Raw genomic sequence first — 21237 nt, 5'->3', positions numbered from 1 at the left:
TAAGGCATTGAACTTCACATCCATGCTACTGCGTGTTGAAGTCAAAGCAACAAGCATGGAAGCAGGAGGTGGACACAGAGAGACATGCTTGAGGAACAAAGGCCCAGGGACTCTCAGAAACGGAGGGGAAGTTTCTGGACCCTCCCAGGCCATGGAATAGGAATTTAGGTCAAGATTAACCGGATCGCAAAAGAGCAGGGAAAGTTCGGCTAACAACGGGGTTATACCATTGTCATCATCATCACCATCATCATCATCAGGTATTATCGACTGTCTGACTGTGGGATGCCGAAGACTGGTTTTAGGCAATGGAACCCGGAGTCCAGGAAGCTGGCACATTCTTAACGAGGGCTGCATTACTGAAGAACTTCTACCTGGTTTTTCACCCACCTCACTGTTGAAATACGAAGCTACCTCTCCATTCACTATTCCCCACCAGCGAGTGTCCCTAAGTTACCCCTTGTCTTTGCATATTCCTCCAGCCCCTCTTCAGTCCAACAGTGATGACTCTTCCCAGGCCTGGAAGTGCCTCTGTCTCCCATTTAGGCTGCTCCCTATTCTGACGACACCCATCCATGCTGCACTGAGCCCCCAGTTATAAATTACTTACCTGCTGGCCACCATTTTAATGTAAATGGATTTTAAAAAGCAGCAAAGGAATATATTTTCACTTGGAGTTAAAGCATCATTTTTTATTCGACTTTGAGCCTGGTCTAGAAGAGACGGCAGAAGAATGGCTCCAAGGCTAATACAGCTAATGATTATGATGGAGATCCTAGGAACAGCCGATATTTCACTTGCAGCCACCTCTAGTCTGGTTTCACTGCCTGCAATACTTTCTTTTTCACAGCCACTTCCATTAACACCCACCGCCTATGATGAAACCATTATGAAAATATCTCTGCTCTCGGCAGCCTCGATTGGTCTTGACACATTATCACACTAAGAGCTCAGCCACGTGGCACTAAGTCCCATTTATAATAACCCTTGGCAGGAGCCACCAAAATAAAACCTGGTACTTATGGGCCACCTTTCATCTACGGAAATCAGAAAGCTTTACAAGCTTAATTAAGCTTCTGCATCTATCTGACTGATGAGATGCACAGAGCCTGGGGAAGCTGAGGAAGCGCAGCATTGCAATGAACAAAGAAATCAACGAAGCCAGCGGGAGTCACTTTCTTCAGTGGCCAATGTTTGTCGAGTGAATTTCTCCAGGGTGGTCCAAAAATGATGGGTGAGTGATAAAGGGGCCTGGAGAGTCTGCCATCTAGTGCTTCTCAATCTAGGGAGGGGGCCTGAGGTTTGTTTCTTTTATCAAAAGAGGATTAAGCTAATCCAGCACACTCAAGTGCTTTTAAGGATGAGGAAATTGAGCTCCTGAAAGATGTAGAAATGAGCTCACGTGCTGCTCTCTCTGCTTGCCCCAATGTTCTTCCTCCCCAAACCCTGACCTGCAAACCCCCAGTTACCCTTCAAGACCAGCTTCACATCTGCCTCCCTGGTGAAGCCTTCCTGACCTTCCTGCTCCCTCCTCTGGGCTCTTGTGTGGTTTCCATTTCCATAATAGCTAGAGCAAGTGATAAAATTTATTGAGCACTTACTAAGTGCTTAATGTGCATTTCATCCACACAATAATATTATGAGGCAGGTGCAGTTATCACCATCCATCTATCGGATGAGTTAACAGGTTAAGTGACTTTCCCAAGACAGCACAGCTGGTAAGTGCAAGACTCAGCTTGGCTGCCGAGCACATGTACCAAAAGATGACAACACACCGCCTTTCCCGCAGCACAGGAAGAGTTCTGTTTATATGTTTGCCCTCTTTCCGGTTTGCAAGCTCCCATGTGAGAGGTATATCATTTAGGAATCTTTTGGCTGCCAAGAATAAAAACCCCAACTCAGAGTGCGTTAAACCACCAGGGAACCCCAGAGGCAGGGTGGCTCCAGAGCGGATTAATTCAGGAGCTTGGTGACATCACCAAGGACCCAGGTTCCTTCCCTCTTTCGGCTCTGCCACCCTCAACGTGTCCACTTGGCTCTCCTTGCAGTTATAGGATGACGGCCCCAATTCCAGGCCTCAAATCTAGACCTGAGCCATGGAGAAAAGTGCCATATTTTTCTGTGTCTTTCTGTAACAGCACAGACATCTTTCCCAGAAACCTCCCTGTGGACTTCCCCGCAGCTGTCACCAGCCAGAGTGGTGTCCCATGCCTGTGCCTAAACCCAACACCGGCAAGGAAGCTGAAGGCACTGTGACTGATTTAGCCCAATGAGAATTCAGCCTCCCCTCCAGCACCAGGCACAGGGAGAAGGATGGAGACCTGCCAAGAAGAAGGAAGGGGAAGGGAAGGGTGAAGAAAAGACAACCAATGTTTCCTGATGCAGGTGTGAAGGACAAGAGAAAATCTGACGCCATCACTTTCGCCCAATTCTTTGGCCTTTGGCACGTGAACGATAAATGTCAGTTGAACTAAGTTATAGTAGAGAAAGAAATTCATGTCCCCAAATGCCCAGTCCAGAATTTTTACCATCATACCCTGTAACTAGGGTATGATGATATATGACTGAGAGATTGTGTCAGCAACTGCTCTAAAATTTACTAAATTAATTCACCAGTGTTCCAACCTTTAGATTCTGGTCTCCAACACCAGTGGCTACAGGAACCTTTTCCAAAAGCAGGTCAAAAAGAGAGCTACATGGAATAAAGAGAATCATATAACTATTAGTCTCACCATAAATTAAGGGTGAGACTTTCTTTCCAGAAACACAGTGTGTTCTTAAAACCGGGACTCATTCAGGCAGACAGGTTGACTGCAAAGACTGTATGTTTCCAGACCTCCTTCTAGCTATCCAGCAAGATTTACCTAGAGCCAGGTGTATATATTACCTGCCCCTGACAGCCAAGTGTGTAAAGATGAGACAGCTACACAATTCTTGGGAGATCCAGATCATGGTCAAATAGAGACATGCCAAGAAAAGGAAAATGATCCCCGAGCAGAAAAATAATGTACCCTAGGCAGAGACAGAGTAGAGAAGAAGGAAACACAAATAATGAAACTGCAGCCCAGAGAGACTCAAAAGCTACCTGAAGTCACACAGCTAGTAACAGCTAAAGCAGGAGTCATACCCAGTTTCAAGGAATATTGTACTCCTCTCCCTGACATGGTCTTCCCCACTCTTCCCTTTTGTAGAAGCATCTAAAGGGTGAATTTGGGGGCCTCTATCTTTGGGAGGGGCTTGTAACTCAGAAGACCCAGGAGAGGTTAGGATTGAATGAGGCAGAGTAGTGAGAGGAAAGCAGCTGCCCAAGGCTAGCTGGAGGCTCTGGGATTTCAACAAGAGCTGCACTGGGAACCCTGCTTCGGTCCAGCTGGGAAGGAAGGGAGCAAAATTTTCAGGGAAGATGCTCATCTGGGGCATAAGGAGGGTGCACTGGTCAGGGTCGCCACCTGTATCATGTCTCTCAAGACCCAAGTGAGGCTTGGTGGAGGACAGCAATAGGAAAAGAAGGAGACCCCCATCTGGGCAACAAAGCAGAGAAACAGGAAGGAGAGGGAATGATAAAAACTAGGAGTTTGGGATGAACAGATACACGCTACTATGTATAAAATAGATAAACAACCAGGACCTACTGTATAGCACAGGGAACTCTAGTCAGTATCTTGTAATAAGTTATAATGGAAAAGAATCTGAAAAAGAAGATATCTACATGTATAACTGAATCACTTTGCTCTACACTTGAAACTAACACATTGTAAATTAACTATACTTCAATTTTTTTAAAAAAGCTATAAAAATAGTGGACTCTTGGATAGTGTTTCAAGAGTTTTAAATACAAGAACTAATTTAATCACCACAACAAGCTGTAAGGTTTTTCACTATTAATTAATTACTGTTAATCATCAGATATTATATTATTGTAATTAGTATCAATAATACCAACAACACTATTATTACTGTGTTTTATAAATGAGGATACAGGCACAGAGAGGCCAAGTAACTTACTCAAAGTCACACACTTGGTGAGTTTTAAATCTGGACAATCTGGCTTGAGGGTTCACACTCTTAACCGTTTCACTTGATAGCAACCACAGAGAACATTTCAAAGCAAAATTTAATCTGAGTTGAATCTACTTTGATTTAAGTCAATAATTTCGATATCTGACATCTTCCTAGCAGTTTACAATTTGCAAAGAGTTTGGCCTCCATCACTCTGGAATCTTAGCCCGGCCATTTACTTGCTGTGTGACTTCAGGCCGGTGACTGGCTAAGCTTCGGTTTTCCCATCTGTACAGTGGGGACAAGACTGCTGGTCGGGAGGGTGAAAGGAGAACACACGTGCAGGGCTCAGTCCCGTGCCAAGCCCATAATAAGCGCTCAATAAGCGTTTGCTACTAATGTGGTGGTGGTTATTATCAACGTCTCACAGGAACTTCACAACAATCCTGTGACGGAGGTAGGATGTATTATCCTTGTTTCTCAGATGTGGAAACTGGAACTCATAGAAGGGAAATAACTAGCCAGAAAGGAAAACAGCCAGCAAGAGGAAATACCAGAGTTAGAAAATCTCCCAACTCCCAGCCTGCTGTCCTGCACCCAACCCTCAACTCCTCAAATCCGCCTCCTCTCTCTTCCCCAGGAGGCACTGTTCTAGGAAGCAGATCATCCTTCAAACAGGACTGTGGATGAGTGTGAAGCAATTGGAAGCTGAGGCGCAGGGAGAAGTTCTGAGGACTGTGGAGAAAGTTCTCCAGGTAAAAACAGGTTCCTGTGTAGGGAAAGATGCACAGCACCTCCCCTCACCCCCAAGCAACTGCCAGAGGGGCCGGCCTGAGGTCACACATTGTGAAGACCTGTGCCCTGTGCCCTCCCAAGGAGCCCCAGGGGTATGGCAGTAGGTGGGGGGTGTCCTCAGGCCAGGAAGTAAAGAAGAATGGGAGTGTCTTCATCTAACCGGTAAACAAAGGAGTGTTTTTAAACACTGCCTAAAAATATCTCTTATATAATGCATTTAAACTGCATTCTACCTTGGGTTTGTTTTTTGCTTCTCTTTTATTTCTGCAATTCTGCATTTCAATGCATTTGTTCAAGTTTCTATTAGTGCATCCTGTTCTGGTACCCAGTGCATTCAGTCCTGTGGCTACAGGCTAAGAGCTACAATAGAGTCAGTCCATCTTCCGAGGTATAAGATCCTAGCTGACTGCTTTAAGGCTTTAGTTTCTTCGTCAATGCTGGTAATGTGATTGGAAGATTCTGGGATTTGGGGTATCTGAGTTGAAGTCATCCCTCCCAGATTGAAAATCATGTGCTTCCTTCTCTTACATTATGTGGATCCGTCACCAATTTTTTTTCCTTTTATGTATGAAAGCACTTATTTTATATCTGTTAGTGGTAAGCAGTTTTTTTTAAAAATACCTTGATACATGCTACTTGCAGAGCTTTATCTTATTAACATTCCAATGGTTTATTCAGCAAATTGTTCCTGAACACCCACTAAGTACCAGGCATTGTGCCAGGCAGGCATAAAACAACAGACAGACGGACTCCTCACGAAGTTTACAGTGAACCATACCTTATAGTTACTTAGAGTTTTTTTAACAGCTACAAAGACAGAGACACCAACTACTCTGGATTCCCCCATATCCCCCAGGACATGGCACGGGCCATGGTAGCCAAGTAATAGTCTCAGACTTTAACTTAAACAATTAACCGACCTGCTGAAAATGTATACTTCTTTCTAGTTAGATGATATTCTACTTAATGCCCACAAGGTGGAGCTCTTGCTTACGGTTTACCCAAGCTGAAAGCAATGCATTCAAAAAAAAAAAAAAATTCTCATAAGTTAAACCAAAAGACCAAAAATTAAATTCAATTTATTGAGCACCTTTTTAGTGCAATATCCTATATTAGGTGATAAGACAAATAGAAAGTTGTTAAGATATAGTCCCTGCCTTCTAGGGAAAGATGGGGGTAACGAGCTTGCACAGAGCAGGAAGACGGTACCTTTTAATGAATTAAGGTAGTATAGTAATAGTAATTTCATCATCAGATAAGATCTATACAAAGGCATGAGGCAGCCACCATGGGGTGCAGAAGAGATTCAACAAAGACCCCACACTTCAGTCAATATGGAAACACTTGAGGGTACACGGGGTCAGCTCTGGAAGTCCCCAGATGTGGTCTCTGGATGCCTCTGCTTAGTCACAAACCTTAGGGTTTCTTAAAATGTTCATTCTTTGGAGAAAAAAATATAATCAGTGCCAGGTAATGAGCTGAGGCAGTTGAAAACCCCCAGTTGCATCTGATGGGGAGGTGGCATAAAGACAAAAGAAACACATGAAAGGAAACAAATTTCAAACTCCTGCTTTCTGAGGTGGATTCCACCCCCCAACCCCTTGTCTTGTGTCTCACCTGGGAAATCTTGGTTTAGATCTGGGACAGGGTCTCACGCTGAGAGGTAAGACGGAGAGCCGATTCTTACCCAAGAGCCTTCCTGGTGGATTGAACCCTAAAGTGGCTGGAAGATAATGTGGTTTGCTGTTTACTTTTTTTTTCTTTTTTTTCTTTTTTTCTTTTTTTGCTCCTCCACCCCTCCCCCCAACCACTTCTTCCCTTAAACCATTAAACCAGTATGTCAAATACAATATGGGTTTGTTTTTTGGTTTTTTGTTTTTCATTCATTGAATTGAAAATCACATTTGGGGCATAAAGTGATAGTGAGTTTTTAAAAAACGAGAATGCTGGCAACTTGATAAAAATAGTGAACTTTCTTGATAGAGGGAAAATCAAGTGGCATGCTGCCCAGAGACCCCAGTTTGAATTTTAGTTTCTCCACTTGCTATTTCTGGGATCTGGAGCAAGCCCCATCCCATCTCTGTGCCTCAGTTTCCTCATGGGCAAAATAGTATCGTTTCGTAGAGAAATGGTCTCTAAGGCCCCCTCCTCCGCACAAGTCGGATCCTGAGTTGTAAGGCTCTCCTGGCAACCTGAACATCTCCCCAGAATGTGAGCTCCGTGAGCACGGGACCTCATCTGTGGATTTTAATGCTCTGTGACCAGAACCGAGGGGAGTTTGTTGAATGGAACCTGCCTAGGAGTTCTTGCACAGTGAGGCTGAATTCCCGGTGAGTTCCTCGGGAAAGGCGGAGCGACCAACCTCAAAGCGCACAGCCCTCGGTGACCAGTGTGGTGAGGGTGCTCGGGAAAGGAGGTGTCGGTTCAAAGTTGTTTGCTACAGATGGTTCTTCTAACCCGGCTGGAGTCACCTCCTCAGTGGCTCGGAGAGCTCCCCAGGGGTTTACAGAAGGCAGGGTGAATCACACCCACCGTCGGAAACGGAGAAGGCAAAGGGACCTGCCCCAATCCACCCCGGGCGGCGCCGGGAGTGTGCTGGGGGTTAGTCTGAACTTTGCTGGAGGCCAGGAGCCGCCCAGGCAAAGGGACTCCACGACCACTCCAACCCCCAAGAGAGCGAGCGGCGCGTCTCACCCACCCAGCGCGAATCCAGCTCTCTGCCGCCCGCTCCGACGCCCCCGCGCGGGCGCCGCCTGCCTGGCTTCCGGCTCCCTGCCCCTAAGTCCCCGAATGAGTGTGGGACCGCTTCTCCCGCTTGGAAGGAGCCATCGCCGCTTTAAAGGGAAGAGGAGGGGAAGGGGGCGGGGAGCGGCGGAGGAGGAGGGGGAGGGGGAATCCTCCGTCGCTCCCACGTGGTCCGGGCGCCTGTGAATTGCGCCCGCCGGAGGGTCTCACAGCGAAATACAAAAGCAGCTGGGAAGCGGTAGCGAGGCGAGTTCTCAGTGCCGGGCAGAGCCCCGCACCGCCCCGCGGCAGCGATGGAGCTAAGGCGCCCGGAGCCCCGGAGCCAACGAGCTGCCGAGCCCGCGTCGCCGCCGGGACCCGGGCTCTTGGGCTCGGCTTGAAGCGGCGGCGGCACCGGCGCGGCCGGGGGAGCATGGGCAGGAGGATGCGGGGCGCCTCCGCCACCGCGGGGCTCTGGCTGCTGGCGCTGGGCTCGCTGCTGGCGCTGTGGGGCGGGCTCCTGCCGCCGCGGACCGAGCTGCCCGCCTCCCGGCCGCCGGAAGACCGACTCCCGCGGCGCCCGGCCCGGAGCGGCGGCCGGGAGCCCGCGCCTCGCTTCCCTCTGCCCCCGCCCCTGGCGCGGGACGCCCGCGGCGGCTCCCTGAAAACTTTCCGAGCGCTGCTCACCTTGGCGGCGGGCGCAGATGGCCCGCCTGGGCAGCCCCCGGGTGAGCGCAGGCGACACGTGCCAACCGGACGGCCCTGGCCTGAGGAACGCGCCGCGGTGCACGGGGGCGTCTTCTGGAGCCGCGGCCTGGAGGAGCAGGTGCCCCGGGGCTTCTCGGAGGCCCAGGCGGCGTCTTGGCTGGAGGCGGCGCGCGGCGCCCGGGTGGTGGCTCTGGAGCGCGGGGGCTGCGGGCGCAGCTCCAACCGGCTGGCCCGCTTCGCCGACGGCACCCGCGCCTGCGTGCGCTATGGCATCAACCCCGAGCAGATACAGGGCGAGGCCCTATCCTACTACCTGGCGCGCTTGCTGGGCCTCCAGCACCACGTGCCGCCTCTGGCACTGGCCCGGGTGGAGGCTCGGGGCGCGCAGTGGGCTCAGGTGCAGGAGGAGCTTCGTGCCGCTCACTGGACCGAGGGCAGCGTGGTGAGCCTGACTCGCTGGCTGCCCAACCTCACGGACGTGGTGGTGCCCGCGCCCTGGCGCTCTGAGGATGGCCATCTCCGGCCCCTGCGCGCCACGGGGGGCGAGCTGGCCAACCGCAGCCGGGCGGAGCTGGTAGACCTGGTGCAATGGACCGACTTGATCCTCTTCGACTACCTGACGGCCAACTTTGACCGGCTTGTCAGCAATCTCTTCAGCCTGCAGTGGGACCCGCGGGTCATGCAGCGCGCCACGAGCAACCTGCACCGCGGCCCGGGCGGGGCGCTGGTCTTTCTGGACAACGAGGCGGGCTTGGTGCACGGCTACCGGGTGGCGGGCATGTGGGACAAGTATAACGAGCCGCTGCTGCAGTCAGTGTGCGTGTTCCGAGAGCGGACTGCGCGGCGTGTCCTGGAGCTGCACCGCGGCCAGGACGCGGCCGCCCGGCTGCTGCGCCTCTACCAGCACCACGAGCCTCGCTTCCCGGAGCTGGCCGCCCTCGCCGACCCCCACGCTCAGCTGCTGCAGCGCCGCCTCGACTTCCTCGCCAAGCACATTTTGCACTGTAAGGCTAAGTACGGCCGCCGACCGGGGGCTTAGCATCCCCCGGAGGAGGAGGAGAGAGAGAAAGAGAGAGAGAAAGAGAGAGAGAGAGAGAGACCCCTGGCTGGGGAATGGATGATGGGGGAAGGGCCGTCGCCTCAGCCACCGCCTGGGACCAGCCAGCCAACGCCCAGCCGGAGACCCGAGCGCGAAGGCGGCTAAAAACTTCAGCTTTACCCACCTGCCCCTTTCTCTCAGTCCCAAGCTGTGTCCTTTCAAAGTTCTGGGAGGACGAACTCACCGAGGCGAGAAGTGTAACATTTCCTCCACCCAGCCTATAAAAGGATTCTTCCCTGTGCCAGCACGGAGTTTGCATCCAAAGAAACTGGCTGCTGCCGGAGTTTGGCCCCCGGGTGGCCGTCTCTGTGGGAGATATATCCTATTTCTTGGCCCCCTCATTCCCCTTCCGAAAAAGGAAAACTTCTATTTGAGCCATTGAGCTAATTCTGCAGTTTCCTACCAAACGCAGCGCTGGTGGCCCCGGAGCAGGGCTATGACATTGGCTGGTGGAGCCCCCTTCCTGTGTTCTCCCTTTGTTCCGGCTTGGTGATGGTGAGATCACTGTTAAGAGCTAGGGAACCGCTCCCGATAGGACAAAGGGAGCAGGACCTGCAGAATGGAGGGAGTCCTGCAGACGCTGTCTGACTTGTTCCTTACAGCTTGTCATTTCAGCCTGAAGGCTACAAATGCAGGACCGGCTGTATGCATTGATTCAAATAATGCATTTCTTCTTCCTCCCCCTTCCCAACCGTTCATAATTTTGTCAATGATGATGTTCACCAGAAGGGAAAAAAAAAAGTTTCATGCACTTTACTTTGTTTTTATTTTAATTTTTTATTAAGAAAAACTTTTTTTATTTTGACAGAATTTGCCTTCTATGTGTATATATGTGCATAAAGTGTGGTGTAAATATACTAAACAAACTTATATTTCAATAAAAGGGAGTTTAAAATTTAGAATTTAATTCCTGTGGTTTTAACTGTTTGAGGTATCTGATGCCCTGCCTGGTTTTAGAATAAGCTCTAAGGTTTCTCCCTTGTGGATGTGCTTTTAAAACAAAGGACGCATGTATATCCCAGCTGTGACCATGGAACTTATAGAATTGAACAAAGACAAGAGCAGATTCCCTGTCCTCCTCACTCAAATGAACCCTCGTGCTGGAAATTTCAGAGTTCAGCATAGAACATGCGGGATGATGGAGAGAGACATGGACGGAAAGTATTCTATTTCCTGGCCAATAAAACTGTGATATAAAAGGATTTCACTGTAATTTAATCCTATATTAATCATTTGGAAAATATGATAGAACCAGATGTATAGACTGAAATATGATAAAAGCCTCCCCCCTTTAAACTTAACCGCTGTGGTCACGTGTTGCACCTGATTTTCAGCATTGCAAGTACCACGCATCACAATGCGTACAGATAATAAGCTGAGCACAAACTGCATACAGGTAGAGAAAGTCATAAATTAATTCTTCTCTTTAATCTCCCAGCATAAATTCCATTGCATCCAGGAGATCATAATCTCCAACATCTGGACTCATCCAGCTCTCTTAAGAGATTGTACTGTTCCCCGCCCCCCCAAGCACTAATTGCATGGTCCCCTCAGAGCAGCCATTGTGAAACCAGGAATGTGTGTAGTACTTTGTATATGGCATTTGGACCCTTCTTGGTGACTTCAAACAGGAAATGTCTTTGTATTTTCTTAAGCTTCTTTTTGACCCATAGGGGAGAGGAGAGGCAGTCAGTTTGTGTCTTTTTTTTTCTTTTAATGACCCATTGGTGTTTTATCTTGGCATTTTATTTGATATGTGGGTCCAAATGATCTTGCCTGTTATCTTCTTTTTATTTAATGACCTTTAACTCAAAGCAACTTTTGGCTACTTTAATAGATTTTTATTTGACTTGCATTTGTAAACCTAGGGTTTTATAGACTCGTGATGGTATTAAATCTCTGTGGGTTTCCCTTCTCACTGTGCATTACAACACAGCATGTAATTTAACGATTTAATGCCATCCTTATGTTTCAGTGCCTCTGCTAAGCCAGCTCAAAAAAGGGTCCATAAAGTTTGTAGCGTAAGCCAAAGATTTTCGTGATACAGGGTAGTGATAACGGCAAATACATCTTTTTCAAGACATTGTTAATGTGAAACCTCTGATAGTTACCTCTTACAAAAAGAAACATTTTCCATTTCTGATGATTGATAACTATATGAGATTTCCTGCCCAAATCAGCAGAGGCTGCTCCAAGAAAAGGATAAATATTCAGCCATCTGCATGCTTACCCGACGTGTTCATGGAGGAAAACCATGGGCAGAGCTAGGTTAGAAGTTTCACAGATGCACAGGAAATATACCCTGACTCCCATATAACTTCTGCACTGGTAAATTCTGGGCCAGCTGCATTCTCCACATTCCTCCTAAACTTCAGTTTCAAGCCCAGGCTTGACCACGGTTAACCCAGAGCAAGAAACGAAGCATAATTTAAATGGCACTTCTCAGATTCTTTAGTGAACCGTATCTGCCTGTTCGAGAAATAAGTTTAATTACATGGTGGAGTTGTTAAGGGAACCAAGACTTAATTACAGAGAAGAGGTTTTACCTGTTGCCATTCCTTGTGGATAATCGGTAGTCTGTGACATGGAAAGATCAATTAATGTTTTGCCATGGTCAGTGAATGCTGCTAGGACCAAATCATTTTTCAGATGAAGAAAAAGAAAAAGAACTTTCGGGCTGCAGCATGGTGTAAAAGAGTAAGAGGTTCTGCAGGCAGACTATATTCTGAATTCTGTCCCTCACCTGTTTACTTTCAGCAAGTCATTTATCTTAGTTCCCTCATTTATGAAATGGACATTCAGTCAGAGTATTGTGGGATGTAAATGTTAACATATAAAACATAAGGACACACATAGGTACTTTTTTAAAAAACCTCACTTCCTATTGCTCTAAAAAAAAAAAAAAATACTCCTGCCTTTCTTACACTTCAGTAAATTTCTACTAATTTTCATCATCAAAGCCAAATCTAAAAATGTCCAAGATGAGGTCCAGTTTTTGAAATTAGTAATAAACGAATTTTTAAGTGCTTGAGAACCCTATTCTAGCATATGATCCTATGCAAAGCACTGGATCATATGGCCAGGGGCAGAGGCTTGATCTCTATGTGGGCTCGAGTGGGTGGTTTCAGGACCCAAGCAGACCCCCTGTACCACAGGCAGCTATACTACAAATATACGAGGGTGATTTTTTTTTAAAGTAGATGGATCATTGCAAATCCATCATCACTTCTGGAAAGCATCAAAAAGTGATGAATCTTTGCAAGAAGAACAAACCTCCTCCAATTTCCTTCTGCCATGAGAAAGTAGGCAGTTGACCTTTATTCCCTGGATTTGACTGTTGATTAATTCACTTTGTCAATGACATAGTTCTAAACTCTATTAAGAGTACTTGCCCTCCTGTCTTCGAATCAGGGAGAAAAACAAATTATTTTAACACCTCTCAACACTTCTCCACCTTCCGCCTACCACCGCAGCTAGGAGAGTCCTCTTAAGGCCTAGAGGTTGGTTATGTGGATTAAATGAGTAACTATTTGTAGCATTCTCAGAACAGTGCCTGGCACAGGGTAAATGCAATACAGAGTGTTGTTTATTCGTGGAATAGATCATTTTCTTCTCAAGTCAAAACCAGAGGCATTTTGGGTCCCAGGCAGTCTCCTCTTTCATAATCCTGCTGTGTCTCTGCAATCATAGAACACCTTCTACATGCTTCTATTTTGGCTCAGGAAAACCAGCCAGAGTGCATGAGTCTGGCAGGAATTACCTAAAGCCCACAGTTGTCAGCTGGTTGTCTCCTTTCTGAGATTGCCCTCTGTGTGAGTCGTCACATGCAGCCCCCTCTTTTTCACAGGGAGGCTGTGATTCTGTTTCTCATATGGCTCATCAGCTCCAGGGAGCAGTAAGCTGTGGAATTGTGCGCCTTCTGAGCTACCCAGTTGCCATGAATCCTCCAAGCCTGGGCACTGATCATTTGTCCCTCCACACATCTGACCCCTCCCACAGAGCCACTGATCCCTGTGGTGTAAGGTTGGCAGGAGTATTAAAGAAAGAGCGGGGACTCCGGTTGACCCAGAAGCACGGGAATTGCTCCAGAAAGAAATAGAATGTCAGCTTCCAAGGTGGATGGAAATCCCAGGGCAAGAGTTGACACCCACCTCCAAGCATACTTTAATCATTAGAGTCACGTGGAAAGGATATTGCGAGTCAAGAGATTCAGGCTACTTCTGAGTCATGTGACTTGGGAAAGTCATTTCCCTCTCTGGCTCCAGGTGTCTTACCTGGAACAGGGGGTGTTTGATTAGACTGGTAAGTTTACTATTTTTGTCACCAGAACTCACAGTAAGACACACGCTTTACATTGTGACCCAGCATGCGCGCGCGTGTGCCCATGCACGCACGGGCGCGCACACACACATGCACACACACTCTACTCAACTGAAACAAGTTCCACAAAACTGTCTGTACAACACACTTTTATATTCAATTCAATTTTATTCTATTCCTCCTCTTCCTCTACTTCCCAATGCTAGTCGTGACCCTCTAAACTGATTTAATAACTCATCAGTGCGGCATAGTCTACACTATGCAAAATACTGGATTAGGTGATTGGTAAGCTCCTTTCCAGCTCTAAGATTCTAGGGAAATTCCATTCATAACCAGTTCACCACCTACTATAATTTTTTCCCCAAAGAGAATACAAGCAGATTTCAATTTTCTACACTCTTTAAAAACAAAAGACGGATGTATATTTCAAAATGTAATTGGAAGAACTGCTCAAAATCTCACCTAGGGTCGTTTTATGAACACCTTCGAGATCCCCTAAATGTGGGTGGGACATAACTTTCGGTCTGTTCTTGCCATGTGGGAGCAAATAGTGTTGTTGCGTGGCTTTGGAAGGAAAAAAAAAATTCTTTGCGTCTCTGCCTCAACGTGGCCCAAGGATGACTCAAGGGGACAGTTTCTTCTCTGTGTGTTCATAAAGATCAGATGTAGGAGTCATAATTTTTTAATGTGACTGTTTTACCAACTTCTCTTTCTGTGTCCTGCTGTGGTAGAAACTGCATTAATAAACTATGTCTCAATGCTGCCTAGCTGGAATTTTTTTCTCTGCAGGACTCCATCAAATATAGCTAAAGGAATCCTCATTTTATTTATCTATTCAACTTTCTTTCCATTCTGAATATGTTTTCTTGACACTTCTGAATTTTTTCCCTTAACGGTACCTTAATTTTTCTTAGGAGAATAGAGAACTGATTGTTCATTGAATAACAACAACAAAAAAAGAGCTCTTTTTTTTCCCTTTCTTTGATGCCATATGGTATCTTTTATGGCTCTAACAGTTATATTACACCCTATCCAGAAAAAACTAAATAGCTTATGGAACTGGCCTTTTTCCAGTATCAGCCCACAGATTTTACTTTGCTGAGAAATTGTGAGTTAATAATAGAGAAGTGTCACCTTTAATTTGATGGTCCTACATCATGCATTTGTCTCTGCCTGTTTACACCTTCCTCTTAGTAATTTTTTAAATGCTTGTTAAAGTCTTTGTCCCCATCTTACAAATGGCCTGAAGAAGCAAGGAGAGTAGGGAATGACCATAGCCATGATCTTTTTTTTTCTTTTTAGTTGTGATAAAATATACACATCACAAAATGTGCCATTCTAACCGTTGTTAAGTGTACAGTTCAGTGATACGAATGTGATGCAACCATACCACTATCTATTTCCAAAATTTTTTCATCAGTCCAAACAAGCTCTGTCATCATTAAGCCATATAACCCCATTAAGCCATATATCCCCATTCCTCCTTTGCCCCAGCCTCTGGTAACTTCTAATCTACTTTCTATCTCTATGAACTTGCCTAGTCTCAATATTTCATATAAATGGAATCATACAATATTTGTCCTTTTTTGTCTGTCTTCTTTCACTTACACAACTGTGATCCTCGTCCTGGAGGCAACATGATAGAATGTAAGCAGTATCATTTGGGAACTGGTAAAACTGGGTTTCGGTCTGATTTCCACCATTTAATACCCCTGGGTTTTCATACCAATTGATGAATTCCTCATTTTCCTCATCTGGAAAAACAATGGGAAGACTAGATGTTCTCTAGAATCCCTTTCAACTCTAGAAAAGTGCCATGTTTTTATGTACAGCAACCATGCAAATGAATTTCATCCCTAACTTCCAGTCTCTTTTCTCTACCTGAAGACTCAGTAACTTTTTCGATGTCTCCTTAAAAAGTTTCAGGTCATATGCTAGGTCATGTGGAGTCAAAGGCAAGCAAGATAGATAAGGTACCTGCCTTCAAGGAGCTTAGAGTTTAGTGGGGAAGATGGAAAATAATCTAGCAGAAACAAAATGTGATCAATGGTATAAAAGAGGAAAGTGCTATGGGGCCACACAGCAGACTTTGTAAACTGGTCTGAAGGTGGGGAAGTCAAAGAAGTCTTACAAGTTGCCCTTGTGTTTATCTTTGAATTTTAGGGAAGTCTCGAAGAAAAGGAAACTACAAAAAGAGGGATTCTCATAGTATTTCTGAAGATGTCCTGCTGACAAGACTGCAGGGAGGCTTGATCTGTATAGTTTGTCTTGGAAGGTTGAGGGAGTCCCATGATGGTGGTTTAAGCTTTTCTGCAACAGTGATGCCATCTTTCTGCAATATGACATGCATTTAAATATTAGTCATCCTGAGATTGTGTTCATGCAAAGGTAGAAATTCATATCATATGCTATAGAAGTTCATGTCATGGGGAAATTACTTCCTTTTTAAATTTAAATTTTATACAGCAGGTTCTTATTAGTCGTCAATTTTATACACATCAGTGTATACATGTCAATCCAAATCGCTCAATTCATCACACCGCCACCACCACCACCCTGCCGCTTTCCCCGCTTGCTGTCCATATGTTTGTTCTCTACATCTGTGCCTCAATTTCTGCCCTGCAAACGAGTTCATCTGTACCATTTTTCTAGGTTCCACATATATACGTTAATATACGATATTTGTTTTTCTCTTTCTGACTTACTTCACTCTGTATAACAGTCTCTAGATCTGTCCATGTCTCAACAAATGACCCAATTTTGTTCCTTTTTATGGCTGAGTAATATTCCATTGTATATATGTACCACTTCTTCTTTATCCATTCGTCTGTCGGTGGGCATTTAGGTTGCTTCCATAACCTGGCTATTGTAAATAGTGCTGCAATGAACATTGGGGTGACTGTGTCTTTTTGAATTATGGTTTTCTCTGGGTATATGCCCAGTAGTGGGATTGCTGGATCATACGGTAATTCTATTTTCAGTTTTTTAAGGAACCTCCATACTGTTCTCCATAGTGGCTCTATCAATTTACATTCCCACCAACAGTGCAAGAGGGTTCCCTTTACTCCACACCCTCTCCAGCATTTGTTGTTTGTAGATTTTCTGATAATGCCCATTCTAACTGGTGTGAGGTGATACCTCATTGTAGTTCTGATTTGCATTTCTCTAATAATTAGTGATGCTGAGCAGCTTTTCATGTGCTTCTTGGCCATCTGTATGTCTTCTTTGGAGAAATGTCTATTTAGGTCTTCTGCCTATTTTTGCATTGGGTTGTTTCTTTTTTTGATATTGAGCTGCATGAGATTAATGGTATTTGATTAATACCATTTGCATTGAGCTGCATGAGATTAAAGGTATTTGGAGATTAATCCTTCATCCATTGATTCGTTTGCAAATATTTTCTCCCATTCTGACGGGTGTCTTTTCGTCTTCTTTATGGTTTCCTTTGCTGTGCAAAAGCTTTGAAGTTTCATTAGGTCCCATTTGTTTACTTTTGTTTTTATTTCCATTACTCTAGGAGGTGGATCAAAAAAGATCTTGCTGTGATTTACATCAAAGAGTGTTCTTCCTATGATTTCCTCTAAGAGTTTTATAGTGTCCGGTCTTACATTTAGGTCTCTAATCCATTTTGAGTTTATTTTTGTGTATGGTGTTAGAGACTGTTCTAATTTCATTCTTTTACATCCAGTTTTCCCAGCACGACTTAATGAAGAGACTGTCTTTTCTCCATTGTATATCCTTGCCTCCTTTGTCATACGTTAGTTGACCGTAGGTGCGTGGGTTTATTTCTGGGCTTTCTACCTTGTTCCATTGATCTATGTTTCTGTTTTTGTGCCAGTACCATACTGTCTTGATTATTGTAGCTTTATAGTATAGTCTGAAGTCAGGGAGTCTGATTCCTGCAGCTCCGTTTTTTATCCCATTAAGACTGCTTTGGCTATTCAGGGTCATTGGGTCTCCATACAAATTTTAAGATTTTTTGTTCTACTTCCATAAAAAATGCCATTGGTAATTTTATAGGGATTGTATTGAATCTGTAGATTGCTTTGGGTAGTATAGTATTGACTCTTCCAATCTAAGAACATGGTATGTCTCTCCATCTGTTGGTATCATCTTTCATTTCTTTCGTCAGTGTCTTATGATTTTCTGCATACAGGTCTTTTGTCTCCCTAGATAGGTATATTCCTAGATATTTTATTCTTTTTGTTGCAATGATAAATGGGAGTGTTTCCTTACTTTCTCTTTCAGATTTTTCATCATTAGTGTATAGGAATGCAAGAGATTTCTGTGCATTAATTTTGTATCCTGCAACTTTACCAAATTCATTCATTAGCTCTAGTAGTTTTCTGGTAGCATATTTAGGATTCTCTATGTATAGGATCATGTCATCTGCAAACAGTGACAGTTTTACTTCTTCTTTTCCAATTTATATTCCTTTTTTTTTTTTTCTCTGATTGCCATGGCTAGCACTTCCAAAACTATATCGAATAATAGTGGTGATAGTGGACAACCTTATCTTGTTCCTAATCTTAAAGGAAATGCTTTCTTTCAGTTTTTCACCATTGAGAATGATTGCTGTGGGTTTGTCGTATATAGTCTTTATTACGTTGAGGTACGTTCCCTCTATGCCCACTTTCTGGAAGGTTTTTATCATAAGTCGGTATTGAATTTTGTCAAAAGCTTTTTCTGCATCTATTGAGATGATCATATGGTTTTTATTCTTCAATTTGTTAATATGGTGTATCACATTGATTGATTTGTGTATATTGAAGAATCCTTGCATCCCTGGGATAAATCCCACTTGATCATGCTGTATGACCCTTTTAATATGTTGTTGGATTCTGTTTCCTAGTATTTTGTTGTGGATATTTGCATCTATATTCATCAGTGTTATTCGTCTGTAATTTTCTTTTTTTGTAGTATCTTTGTCTGGTTTTCATATCAGGGTGATGGTGGCCTCGTAGAATGAGTTTGGGAGTGTTCCTTCCTCTGCAATTTTTGGAAGAGTTTGAGAAGGATGGTTGTTAACTCTGCTCTAAATGTTTGATAGAATTCACCTGTGAAGCCATCTGGTCCTGGACTTTTGTTTGTTGGAAGATTTTGAATCACAGTTTCAATTTCATTACTTGTGATTGGTCTGTTCATATTTTCTATTTCTTCGTGGTTCAGTCTTGGAAGTTTATACCTTTCAAAGAATTTGTCCATTTCTTCCAAGTTGTCCATTTTATTGGCATAGAGTTGCTTGTAGTAGTCTCTTAGGATGCTTTGTATTTCTGCAGTGTCTGTTGTAACTTCTCCTTTTTCATTTCTAATTTTATTGATTTGAGTCCTCTCCCTCTTTTTCTTGATGAGTCTTGCTAATGGTTTATCAATTTTGTTTATCTTCTCAAAGAACCAGCTTTTAGTTTTATTGATCTTTGCTACTGTTTTCTTTGTTTCTATTTCATTTATTTCTGCTCTGATCTTTATGATTTCTTTCTTTCTGCTGACTCTGGGTTTTGTTTGCTCTTCTTTCTCTAGTTCCTTTAGGTGTAATGTTAGATTGTTTATTTGAGATTTTTCTTGTTTCTTGAGGTAGGCTTGTATAGTTATAAACTTCCCTCTTAGAACTGCTTTTGCTGCATCCCATAGGTTTTGGATTGTTGTGTTTTCATTGTCATTTGTGTCTAGGTATTTTTTGATTTCCTCTTTGATTTCTTCTGTGATCTTCTGGTTATTTAGTAATGTATTGTTTAGCCTCCATGTGTTTGTGTTTTTTACGTTTTTTTCCCTGTAATTCATTTCTAATCTCATAGCGTTGTGGTCAGAAAAGATGCTTGACATGATTTCAATATTCTCAAATTTACTGAGGCTTGATTTGTGACCCAAGATGTGATCTATCCTGGAGAATTTTCCATGAACAGTTAAGAAGAAAGTGTAATCTGCTGTTTTAGGATGGAATGTCCTATAAATATCAATTAAATCTATCTGGTCTATTGTGTCATTTAAAGCTTCTGTTTCCTTATTTATTTTCATTTTGGATGATCTGTCCATTGGTGTAAGTGAGGTGTTGTTAAAGTCCCCCACTATTATTGTGTTACTGTTGATTTCCTCTTTTATAGCTCTTAGCAGTTGCCTTATGTATTGAGGTGCTCCTATGTTGGGTGCATATATATTCATAATTCTTATGTCTTCTTCTTGGATTGATCCCTTGATCATTATGCAGTGTCCTTCCTTGTCTCTTGTAACATTCTTTATTTTAAAGTCTATTTTATCTGATATGAGTATCGCTACTCCAGCCCTCTTTTGATTTCCGTTGGCGTGGAATATCTTTTTCCATCCCCTCACTTTCAGTCTGAATGTGTCGGTAGGTCTGAAGTGGGTCTCTTGTAGACAGCATATATGTGGGTCTTGTTTTTGTATCCATTCAGCAAGCCTGTGTCTTTTGGTTGGAGCATCTAATCCATTCACGTTTAAGGTAATTATCGATATGTATGTTCCTATTACCATTTTCTTAATTGTTTTAGGTTTGTTTTTGTAGGTCCTTTTCTTCTCTTGTGTATCCCATTTAGAGAAGTTCCTTTAGCATTTGTTGTAGAGCTGGTTTGGTGGTGAATTCTCTTAGCTTTTGCTTGTCTGTAAAGCTTTCGATTTCTTCATCGAATCTGAATGAGATCCTTGCTGGGTAGAGTAATCTTGGTTGTAGGTTCTTCCCTTTCATCACTTTAAGAATATCATGCCACTCCCTTATGGCTTGTAGAGTTTCTGCTGAGAAATCAGCTGTTAACCTTATGGGAGTTCCCTTGTATGTTATTTGTCATTTTTCCCTTGCTGCTTTTAATAATTTTTCTTTGTCTTTAATTTTTGCCGATTTGATTACTATATGTCCCAGAGTGTTTCTCCTTGGGTTTATCCTGCCTGGGACTCTCTGCGCTTCCTGGACTTGGGTGGCTTATTTCCTTTCCCATGTTAGCGAAGTTTTCCACTATAATCTCTTCAAATATTTTCTCGGGTCCTTTCTGTCTCTCTTCTCCTTCTGGGATCCCTATAATGCGAATGTTGTTGTGTTTAATGTTGTCCCAGAGGTCTCTTAGGCTGTCTTCATTTCTTTTCATTCTTTTTTCTTTATTCTGTTCCACAGCAGTGAATTCCACCATTCTGTCTTCCAGGTCACTTGTCCATTCTTCTGCCTCAGTTATTCTGCTACTGATTCCTTCTAGTGTATTTTTCATTTCAGTTATTGTATTGTTCATCTCTGTTTGTTTGTTCTTCAATTCTTCTTTGTTTTTTTTAAACATTTTTGCATTTTCTCAATCTTTGCCTCCATTCTTTCTCTGAGGTCCTGGATCACCTTCACTATCGTTATTCTGAATTCTTTTTCTGGAAGGTTGTCTATCTCCCCTTCATTTAGTTGTTTTTCTGGGGTTTTATCTTGTTCCTTCATCTGGTACATAGCCCTCTGCCTTTTCTTCTTGTCTCTCTTTCTGTGAATGTGGTTTTTGTTCCACAGGCTTCAGGATTGTAGTTCTTCTTGCTTCTTCTGTCTGACCTCTCTGAAATTACTTCTGTCAATAATATTAATAACTCCTTTTTGCTGAACAAGTATTAACAAA

General features: G+C 44.0%; 2 protein-coding genes across 4 annotated transcripts in view; one reads left to right on the top strand and one right to left on the bottom strand.

Moving 5' to 3' along the window:
* The window catches only part of PAMR1 (peptidase domain containing associated with muscle regeneration 1), a 164481-nt gene extending 156164 nt beyond the window's left edge, over positions 1–8317 (bottom strand). The window contains exons 1-2 of one of the 3 annotated variants that reach the window (XM_079930687.1): positions 8206–8317; positions 6412–6517 (exon numbers count right to left, since the gene is read on the bottom strand). The gene's annotated coding sequence lies outside the window, so the exon portion shown is untranslated. Of the gene's footprint in view, positions 1–6411; positions 6518–7492; positions 7620–8205 lie in introns of those variants that run through there. The other 2 variants (XM_079930688.1, XM_079930689.1) reach the window with 2 other exon arrangements.
* Positions 7811–10497, top strand: FJX1 (four-jointed box kinase 1). The gene has a single exon (XM_079930691.1). It carries the CDS (start codon positions 7952–7954, stop codon positions 9263–9265), a length of 1314 nt encoding a protein of 437 aa, XP_079786817.1. The 5' UTR covers positions 7811–7951; the 3' UTR covers positions 9266–10497.
* Positions 10498–21237: the final 10740 nt, after the last annotated feature.

The sequence above is a fragment of the Stenella coeruleoalba genome (genome assembly GCF_951394435.1).
Source record: "Stenella coeruleoalba genome assembly, chromosome: 8".
NCBI lineage: Eukaryota > Metazoa > Chordata > Mammalia > Artiodactyla > Delphinidae > Stenella > Stenella coeruleoalba.
This window is presented reverse-complemented; position numbering and strand designations above follow the sequence as displayed.